Source organism: Acomys minous (assembly GCF_964271855.1).
Source record: "Acomys minous genome assembly, chromosome: 1".
Lineage (NCBI taxonomy): Eukaryota > Metazoa > Chordata > Mammalia > Rodentia > Muridae > Acomys > Acomys minous.
The window spans coordinates 121,279,980-121,290,802 of NC_140483.1; the positions used below are offsets into that span (position 1 = coordinate 121,279,980).

Sequence of the window (10,823 nt, forward strand, 5' to 3'; positions counted from 1 at the left end):
GGTTGGCTGTGGCCACTACATATCTGGGCTTCTCTCCTTTTCTTACCGAGAACCAGTAATCTCTCACCTCACCATGGCTTGCTGTTGAACTGGAATTAAAATTGTCCTGACAGGGAATGGCGTGTCCTCATCACACCATCACATCTGAGATCAAGAATCATCCTGCCGGGACACACCAGCCATACTACACAGAAGCAGCATAGAAGGGACCTAGGGAGTCACTGACATCTTTACAGAGGGCTCGCTGTGATGGAAAGCTCCATTCCCAGGGTTTTGGGGCCGTGCTATTCAGGGTGCAGGCTGATCTGGAGCATGGAGTGTTGAGAATAAGGTTCACAACTTTGAGCTGGGTGCTGCCAGGGCATGAGTTGGGCACAAGCCTGACTTTACCTGGCCAGTGGTCTTGGGGCAGCTGTTCAATGGCCCCAGTTCTTACACTATCATGGTGCTGGGCGTCTCCGCTGGAGTTGGTTCCAAGGTCACATGAAATAAGATGGATCCTCTGTGGCCGCTGCAGACAGGTTTCTGAGCCTCTCAGCTGGATAGAATCACCCTTGCCTTTACTATGTCTCTACAGATCTACCAAAGGCCCCTTGCAAATACTGTGGCCTGCTGTCCCACCTCTTCAGTCTCTTGTGGCTCTCAGAGGGGTGTCTTTTTCTCAGTCACTTCTGCACACCTCTCTGGACCCTCTGCTCTGCCCATGTTTCATTTCCTAAGCATCTGCTTTTTGCTTTCTGCAGCAAGGAAAGCATCAGCAACCGAGGTGCTTACTAAAGAGGTGAGCCTCTCTGGGTTCACAGCACAGGCCAGATGACACACTGAAACTCAGCGTTTGACACAATCCCAAGCCATCTGTGTCACTCCGTTATGATCACAAGTCTACCCCCCCCCCAACACCCCCCGGATTCTAAGGTCACAGCTCTGGGCATCAGCCATCTGCAGTGTGGGAGGCGGGATTCTGGTTTCGGTCGAGAGCTCCTGCTGGTCTTTAGTTAGCAGTGGGCCACTTGTGTGTGCTGCTCTCACTTTCCTGTGAGACTCTCAAAGAATACATTTAAAAACTAACATAGCCGTTGACCTCTGGGCAGATGGCTTACTACCTACAGTGCCGAACAGAACTGTGTCTATGGTGTGGTTAAATTCTAAAACCTAAAACCTAAAGGAAGTTGCGGAGTTAAAAAGGAAATCTCCCCATATGAGACCTGGTATGTTGGCATCTCACTTCTATTTCTCAGTAGACCCATATGATGTTCCATAATCTCAAAGTTGTGGAATACCAAAATACGCATCAGATACAGTACAGCCCAGTGGTTACGAGTTTTGACTTGGGAGTCAGGTTTCCTGGCCATAGCCCGTCCATCACTGGCTGAGTTACTCAGTGTGAGTTTGTTCCAGCTCCCTGGATCTGAGACTCCTTACCTAGAAGACAGTTTTCAGACCACAATGAGTCAATGCGCCATTATTTTTCCCTTCCCATGAGTCCTTATGTGATTATTGCTTTATTGCTGGTGATGTGATTTTTTTTGTTTTTAAAGAATCAAAGTGCCACTTTCCTGCTTTCTATTCGTTACTTTTGCATTTAAGGTCCTGGAGTTTCTTCTCTGTGGCTCTGACATGGAACCTGCACAGCTGCCCTGGTAGAGGCCTAGCTCGCGCACTGTTTTCACCAGCTTGGCTGGTGAGTTCAGAGTGTTGGAACTGTTCACTGGCTGGCTGAAGAAGGCGGGCAGGTGTCTCTCTCATCCACTATCTAAGGGATACAGCACAGGATCAGTCACCCCTTACCCACCTTGGCTGAGTCCCACTCCCTGAGTCAATGGTTGTCCATCATAGTACCTGGGTATTCTGCCAGGCGCTCAGTTGCTCTTGCACGCTGTCATCCTCCATGCCTACTGAAGACATACCACAGAATTGAGGAGGGAGAAGATGTGCTTCTCTTCTCGAGATATACTAGGTTAGCAACAGGTGACAGACCTGGAGGGAGATGGCTTTCCCAGCCCAGATCCCAGCAGGAACCTTCAAGGCAGACAGCAAGAGTGTTTCCATGACAATCAACCCCTTGATGTTTCCATATCTGAGAACGAGCAGGAATGGCGGCAGATCTGAACCAGGCCCAGGGACACAAGGCTTCTAAGAGGCACTGTCACTGCTCCGCCACTACCTGGGACCAGCTGGACACCATAGAGCAGCCATGCTAGTAGCTGGCCACAGCTCTTTGAAGATGTTTTAGCTGTTGGTGACAGCACCCATTACCTAAGTTCCGATATGGGCAGAAACGAGAGCCTTGCAACTGGCTGTGCAATGGCCTTTCCAGAGCTTCAGTATGACGCCCCAACAGTGACAACTGTCAAGAGAGTGTGGTGGGTTGGGATGTGTGGGCATGCCTTCCTTCCAGAAGCATCCAAGATGCTCTGCCTTGCATGGGCTTGGGTGTACATCCAGTGGAGCACTCCTCCTTGCAGTACGCTCAACCAGAGGTGAAGCCATGGATCTGTAGAATATCGCATCCCCACTATACTTTGGAAGACAAAACAAACAAACAAACAAACAAACAAAAAACAAAAACACCCACAACATGTGACAATTGTTGCCAATTTATTTCTACCAAGTATGTTAGTCTGGCTGGCCGGTGAAGCCCAGGGATCTGCTTGCTTTGTGTCCCAGTACTGGGCTTATATGGACGGCCCATGATGCTTGGCTTCTTACGTGGATTCTGGAGACTGAACTCAGGTCCTCATGCCTGCGAGACAGAGACCTTACCAGGTGAGCCACTTTCTTAGCCCTGCATGGATGGTGTCATAACCATGAAAACTCTGGATGCCAAGTTCCTCACTGACTCAGGGAGCATCGCTGTGGCTCCAGCTTGTACTGCTGTGCTTACTTCCTCCTGGAAACAAAGCAGTGATGATGACTGTCTGCCTCCCGCTCTAAGTCGGAGTCTCCACAGCCCATAAGGTGGTAAATGGGTATGGCCTTGTTTAGATCCAGTGTCCAAAAAGTCAGCATGGTCAAGGACATGGCATTCTGGGAGCTCTGATGCTCTGTGTCTGTGTCTGTCACATAACCGCTGCTGCTAAACAGTTTGTTGGATTAATTCAGTGAGATGGAGTTTAAAGTTCTGTCTCTGGATATTATTGTATTTTGTTGATCATAAGCATCTTAACATAACATGTTGCCTTTAGGTCATTTTTGCAGTCATCAATTCCCATTGTATTCGGTCACTACTTTCTCACGCTTAGGGCGCGCTTAAGCGCATTATCTCTTACTGCATTACTTGCCACAGAGGGAAAAGAGGTTACATCTGTCTAGAATAATGTTCATGGTCTACTTAAAAGCCATGCAAGGAAAAGAGCCGGGAAGCACTTCCTCCATCCTCCTCCCTGCCAGCACCTGCCCAGCTCCCTGAATGCTCTCCTCTGCTCTTGCACTCTGACAAATGGGCTGTTCCGGGCTTCGGGCTGTCTTCTGACTTACTGGCCTTTCTGGATGGTGAGGCTGCCTTTGCTTTCGAGGGCTAGAATGTTTGCCAGAAAGTTCTCTGTGTGTGGTCTTTGTGCAGAGACACCATACCAGTGGCGTCCACAAGCACTGTCCCATTGCTTACCAAATCTAGACAGAAGAGGTGGGATTTTCCAGGCCAGATCATCTTTCTGGGGTGCGAGACCCTGAAGAAGTTACGAACTTTTCATATCTTACCTCTTGCCTTAACCTCTTTCTTATTTAGAAAACTGTGCTTTTGCTGCGTGTGGTGGCACACACAGCCAGCCTGGGAGTCTAGGCCAGCCAGGGTGGTTACACAGAAAAACCCCGTCTTGAAACAACAACAACCACATAAACAAACAAAATGAACAAAACAACAGCAACAACAACAAAAATCCCAAAACAAAACCAAACAAAAACCAAACCAACCAACTAAAATCCCCTGAGCTTTCTACCTCTATCCCGGCAGAGGAGAGGGTCATGTGATCTGCAGGGCTAACTCACAGACCATATAATAATGATTTGTAATTCTGCTGTCAGGTCATGTTTCCTATGTAGATATTCAGACAAAGCTTTCTATAGTCTCGAGACAAATCCCTGGGCCTAGCCTGAGGGGACAGTCACTTTGAGCTTGTCCTTGCTTCTTTGCACTGACTGATGGGACAGGACGCCGCTCAGCTGAGGGACCACACAGTTCCAGGTCGGCTGGAGAACCAGCCTCATGTTTCAGGGTTCCAGCCCCCTAGGGCGGAGCTCTTGACTCGAGATTTCCCTTCTCCTTCAGGAATGTGTATTCAGGTTTTCTGCATGATGCAGAGGTGTGCACGACACATCACAGCGTGGCTGAACAGTCTCTGTGCACTCACGTCCCAAAGAAGTTAACGGTGTTATAAAAAGAAAAAATTCACCCATAACCCACTGTGAACTGAAGAGAGAGAGAGAGAGAGAGAGAGAGAGAGAGAGAGAGAGAGAGAGAGAGAGAGGGAGGGAGGGAGGTGAGGAGTTCAGAGGCAGGCTTGAATTTATTATGTTTCAATGTTCTTATTTTTAAATTATTTGAAACTCAAGGAAAAATTTTCTAGTGTATCCTCGGCCACCCTGGCTTTGGGCATCATCTGTTTGTGCCTGACCTTTCACCTCTGCTCACCCTCTACCACTGTACCCACCTGAGTAGGCTCATTTGAGGTAGATCCAAGACTAAACTCCATTTCATCCACAACAGTTAGCGTGTCTATTTGGAAATCAAAGTATTTGAAAACCTAACCCACCACCACAACAGTTTTCTGAGACACAGAGGACTGATCGGCTGTGGCTTGGGCATGCTTGCCCCCCGAAGGTTGGTGAGTATGAGCCCCAGTGTTGTGGGGCCAAAGTAGGGGGGGCGCTAAGAGGTGGTGCTAGTGGAAGGGGGTTGTGCAGTTGAGTCATGATTGCCTTAGGAAGGGGTAAAGTTTGGTTTGCTCACAGAAGCAGGATGTTCCAGGGTGGGACCACCTTAATAGATGCCACTTATTCTTAAACATCTCTCTCTCTCTCTCTCTCTCTCTCTCTCTCTCTCTCTCTCTCTCTCTCTCTCTCTCCCCCTTCCCTCTCTTCCTCTGTACGCACATGCCTGTCTGGGCCATGGCACATGTGTGGAGGCCAAAGAACAGTCTATGAGAATCAGCTTTCTCTCTACTATGCGGGTTCTGGGGATTGAACATCAGTTTTGGCAGCAGGCTCCATTTTCTTGCCTTGGCTATGAGGTGACACCTCCAGGGGCTCTTGCCAGGATGAGGTTATCCTTTGGTCACCAGAATTCTGCACCAAATGGACCTCCTTGCTTTATAAAGCGACTGGAAGGAGATGTTTAGTTATACAGCCCAAAATAGGCCAGTACAATCCATTTATTTCAGCGATGGCTACAAAACAGTATAATTTCTTCCTTTGTTAGTTAGAAGTCTCCTAAAGAATAACTTTTGGTTAAACATCGTTTGGTGACTGGGTAAGTGTGTCAGTGGTCGAGAGCTGGCTTAGCACGTGCAAGACTCTCCATTGTATCTATAGCGTCACAATCTAAAGCAAAGCCTGCCTGGTTGTCCTGAGACAGTTCTATTAGCCAGCATACCCGCATCTTTGACTCCTGCCTTATATTTATGCTTTTAGAATAAGTGGGTTGCTTGGCATTCTCCACTGGAGAATCTCATGGATTTTTAACATATTCAAGATGTTAAAGTTCATTTTGACATCATTACTCCCGCCCCATCCCCTCGTTTTCTTGAGACAAGTGCTTTCTATGTAGCCCAGGCTAGCTTAGAATGTTTGATCTCCCTGACTTGTCACCTGAGTGCTGGACATGTGGGACCATAATGCCTGCCTTGGAATCATTATTTTCCCTGCTTCTCTGACTTGCCCGTGATTTGCCAGTGCCTCTTCTGGCTGGCTTCTGAGTGCTTGATGCGCTCAGGTTTGAAGCTTTCGCTTGGTGTGGTGTTGACAAACGCCATAGCACATCTTGTATGCTTTTGACCCCAGACCAGCAGCCATCAGATTCCCCTAGGACATTGGTTTTTTTTTAAAGCTATCTCTTAAAAATGGGATTTAAAAATCTCTAGTTGGTGAAAGGATAGCTCGTTGCTGAAGAGTTGTTCGCTCATTCATTCATTCTTTCTTTGTGTGTGTGTGTAGTGTGTGTCGTGTGAGTGTGTATGTGTGTGTAGTGTGAATGTATGTATGTGTGTGTAGTGCAAGTATATATCCATGTGTAGTGTGAGTGTGTGTATGTGTGAAGTGTGAGTGTATGTGTGAGTGTGTGTAGTATGAGTGTATGTGTGTGAAGTATGTGAGTGTATGTGTATGTAGTGTGAGTGTGTGTATGTGTGTGTGCATACTGTGAGTGTGTGTGTGTGTGTGTAGTGTGTGTATGTATGTGTTCGAATGTGTGAACATGGAGGACAGAGGTCAACTTTGGGTGTCTGCCTTTTTCTCTCTTGGGACATGGTCTGTCTGTGAACTCCTTGCTCACCAGTTGGCTAGAGTGACTACTTGCATGCTCTGGATGTGTTCCCTGTCCCTACACAACCAGGGCTAGGGTTGTGGGCATAATATGCCTGCCTGGTTGTTACAGGAGTGCTAGGGTTCCACACTCAGGCCCTCACGCTAGCAGGGCAGGCACCTCACCTCTGAGCCATCGCCCTAGCCCATGGTGATCATATCCAGCTGTTTAGAGTGGGAAGAATCAGTAACAAAACATAAGAGGAATTGTGTCATGAGTTCATTCTAATATTGTGACTTCGGTGTTGCAGGCCTTTTATTTCTCCTCTTTGATTTTTATAAGCATCCCTCTTTACCCAAAATCCTGGTTCTAAACAAGAATAACAGTCATTTACCTGCTTTACTGTTACGTGTTTCAGGATGGTTGTATCAGCTCCATGGGTGATGTAATGGTTTCTGGAAACTGCTTAAGAGTTTGTTAAAGTTATCATACTTTGTCCTTAAGATCTACCTCACTGGGGCACAGTCAAACAGCCACTTCACATTTCATTTAGATTAACTCTTTTATTTATTATTTTTTATTTTATATACTATTATTATTATTATTTTTAGATTAACTCTCCAGCAGTTTCACTTCCAGCTCACACAGCGAAGCTTACTTATCTCTCTCCAACCTCACCTCTTAAGAACTGCTTCTTCCCCTGTTGACGTTACATTTTATTCTTTTAAGGCAAAGAGCAGATTTTATTCGATAAAGGCAAACATCATCCCAAAGAGCCCAGATGGGCAAGGTGCGGCCCACACAGACATCTCACACTGGGCAAGGCACAGGCTCGGGGTGCGGAAATGTCCTCAGCCATTCAGCACCATCCGGACAAGCTCTTCATAGTTAACGCAGCCATTGCTGTCTTCATGGCCCGCCACCAGCATCTCTACTTCCTCTTCTGTCATCTTCTCACCCAGTGTGACAAGGACATGACAGATTTCAGCACCCGTGACAGTTCTGTTCCCTTTGTTCTCAAACGCACGAAGGCCCTTGACATGATCCTCGCACGTTCCCTGGTCCTTGTTCTTGGCGACCGTCTGCAGCGTGGGCAGGACGTGCTCACAGTCCAGCGCCAGCGCCTTCACATTCATCTCATCACTCCTGGGGAGCTCCGGGACCTTGAGAACCTCGGCATCGGTGAGGTTCTGGCCCAGGGCCCGCATCACGTCCCGACATCGGCTGTACAGGATTTTGCCATCACCTGTTTGGTCCAACAGTTGGAAAAGCCTCCTTGAATTCTGCAGTCTGGTCCTTGGTGAAGTCCTACATTTTGGCTGCTCAGTTCTGTAAGACCTTTCCCCTGCAGTAATGGCTGAGTTTACATTATATAATAATGCAAGTCCCTGGTGCTGGCCGCGTGGCCGATCTATACACTTCATTATTACATTCAGAGAAAGCCCAGCTTCTAGCCCTTTCCACTTGGCCCTTCTCTTGCTGTGGTAATCCAACAATGTAGTTTATCTTTCTGTTTCTTCAGGTAGAAGCCAATGCATAGGCACACGTGACTATGTGCATGCAAATGTGCACTATTTATACTTTGCGTCTTACCCCTTGTAGGTAATAGCATATTATGTATACTTTTTAGGGAGATGTTAGGGATCAAACTCTGGGGCTTACACTTGCTATGCACAGACTACTAATGAGTTATATAATTTTTCTGCTGTGTTTTTTCACTTATACTGGGACTTCTTAGACCTGTCAGTGGTTTAAATAAAGACACAGAGACTTGTTAATATTTTAACACTTAGACCTTTAGCTGGGCAGACTCTCAGCTAACTCATCTAACTTAATGGGACTATTCTAGCCCATGACCCTCCATGTGGCTAATTGTCTACCTCTCCGCTCAGCTCACATCCATCCATCCCTTTCCACGTCCTGCTGGTGAATCTCGCGTGCTTTCTTTCTTTCCCCCAGAACCCTCTCTCTGTACAGAAGTTCTGCCTTCCTTTTCCTGCTCACACATTGGCTGTCAGATCTTTATTTTAGTCAATAGGTGAGTGAGAGGGATGAATGTTTACAGTGGTGGGCCATAAGGATAACGGTACCAAGATGTGGCTAGTACTCAGCTCTCTGCTGTGAATGTACAGAGACGGCCTTCTCAAAATGTACCCCAACATCTCCCCCTTTTAGTCTAATAAAAGACTCTTTCTTCTAATATCAATACACTATGTGCAACCGGAACAATTATGAGAACTACCAGGTAAGAATCACATTCGCAATGCCCAGTCCATTCGTGTCTGGCGACCCTGGGGAAAGTACTCCACTATCTACCCTATCCTGGTGAGCCCACTGCTTTGTACCTAAATCACTTCCTGCCACTATTCGAGCTTTCACATCCTCTATCCTTCACAACTTGCACTTACCAACATTAAAACACTCCAACCTTTATAACTTGCATTTACCCATCTTAAAACATCTTATTAGATCCTAAACAACTTAAGCTTCAATGTTTCTAATCTTTAACAGGGAAAATTGTAAGACTATAACCATCAGAGATCTGAGGAAGATAAATTTTACCTGAGAATACAGGAAGAGCAGAACAAGCAGCTTCCAAAACTATAGAAATGATCGAGACTGATGGCTACCTGGTCAGTCACCAAGGTCCCTCTGTATCAGTGGGGCATCCGTCTTTGACCACCAGGCCCAGAAGATCTGACAGACTTAACTGTGAAGCAGGAATTTTGAAGGACTGCCCTACCTTGCCTCTGTAAAGTAGGTCAATCTTCTTCCCAGTGTCATGCTTGGCCATAGTTTGGATGTCTTGTTGTCAGCACTTGTTGTCAGTTTATAGCCGAGTGGGGGCCAACTTTGTCACATTTAGAGCAAGCTCCATGTTGAGATTCTTCCATGCCCATCATCTTCTTCAAAGTAGAATAGGGTTCTGCTAGGAGATGATGTATCTATCTTCAGAAAAGCCTTTTTATTATTTAAAAAAACATTGTAAATGCCATATGTTTATCTCTGAAGTGTTTGAGGACCACCTATCTATCTTAGTATATCTTTTTAAAAAATATTTATTTATTTATTATGTATACAGTGTTCTGGCTGCATGTACACCTGCATGCCAGAAGAGGGCATCAGATCTCATTATAGATGGTTGTGAGCCACCATGTAGTTGCTGAGAATTGAACTCAGGATCTTTGGAAGAGCAGCCAGTGCTCTTAACCTCTGAGCTGTCTCTTCATCCCTATCTCAGTATATCTAATTACAGAAATTTTGCTTGTTTCCAGCTACTTATTTTCTGCTTAACTTTGAAAAATATATAAACAAAGCTTATTTATGTAATTAAGTAAGCTAGCATCTAACATGGTTGCAAGTACAATTATTATAGGTGACTATTATTATAGGTAACTATTAACTTGTATTTCTTAATTATCCTAAGCAGTTGACAACAGTAGCTCTTATAGGACTAGCATTTTACATTAATTTTTAAATGAGTTGCATGTGTACATTACCTTAAATAAGAGTTGAATTATATATACAATACGCTGTAACAAATATAACATTGCTTCTATCAGTATACAATAATCTATTCCAATCTAAAATATTTGAGACTTGGTGTTTTCTTAATCTGAAAGGAGATACAATTTCCCGTCAAGGAGATATAATGATCCATTCTCCTTGTCCTTTCATTCCTCTATCCCCTCTTTTTTCTTTTCATCACCTTTCCCTCCTTTTTCTACTAACACTAGATAGGAGAGAAAGAAGGATAGAGGCGAGAAAGAAAAAGAGATCCCCGAATCTAACCTCCTCTATTTTGTTTCCTCCATGACCATGATCGATAACAACTTGTAACCAACCCCTATAAATGACAACAAACATTTATAACCCACCAAATGACAAAAACCCACCCTCATACCTCTAGGAAACAAGGGTGTCATGTTCTTAAAATTTCTTCCTGCCTTCTGGGAGTGAAAGCGTCTTTGGGGGACTCTAAGAAAATTGGGATATTCGATAAGTCCTGGGAGAACTGGGTGTTTCACTTGTTGTCCAGGCTCTGTGGGATAGGAAACTGCAGGGCTTAACTGAAGTACTTGCTGAAGCATTCTATGAGGCTGGACCATTTGAGCTAGCCTCTTTGAAGTTGTCCTGAATGCAAGTTTAAGGAAACAGCAACTGAGACAGTCTGTGAGGCTGGATCACCTGGGATGCTTGCTGTGTCTTCATCGGTGTCTGATCCTTTTGCTCTGAAAACACACAAACTTTTAAAGGTAATGTACATTTTTTCATTTACACATATATGGAATGGGTGGTGTGCACAAACAGCTAATGGTGATTTTCTGCTCTGTGTTTGAGCAGGTGAAAGGCACCTGTGAATTTT

At 45.5% G+C, this 10,823-nt stretch overlaps 1 protein-coding gene across 1 annotated transcript; it reads right to left on the minus strand.

The window, feature by feature from the left end:
- Positions 1–7,274: 7,274 nt before the first annotated feature.
- On the minus strand, positions 7,275–9,457 carry LOC311592049 (myosin light polypeptide 6-like). The gene is made up of 2 exons (XM_084772001.1): positions 9,201–9,457; positions 7,275–7,703 (listed from the first exon to the last, which is right to left on the minus strand). Exon 2 carries the CDS (start codon positions 7,663–7,665, stop codon positions 7,309–7,311), a length of 357 nt encoding a protein of 118 aa, XP_084628127.1. The 5' UTR covers positions 7,666–7,703; positions 9,201–9,457; the 3' UTR covers positions 7,275–7,308.
- Positions 9,458–10,823: the final 1,366 nt, after the last annotated feature.

What these genes read in the sequence shown, in the direction of transcription:
- LOC311592049 (XM_084772001.1), bottom strand. Translation starts at nt 7,665, where the DNA reads ATGCGGGCCCTGGGCCAGAACCTCACCGATGCCGAGGTTCTCAAGGTC.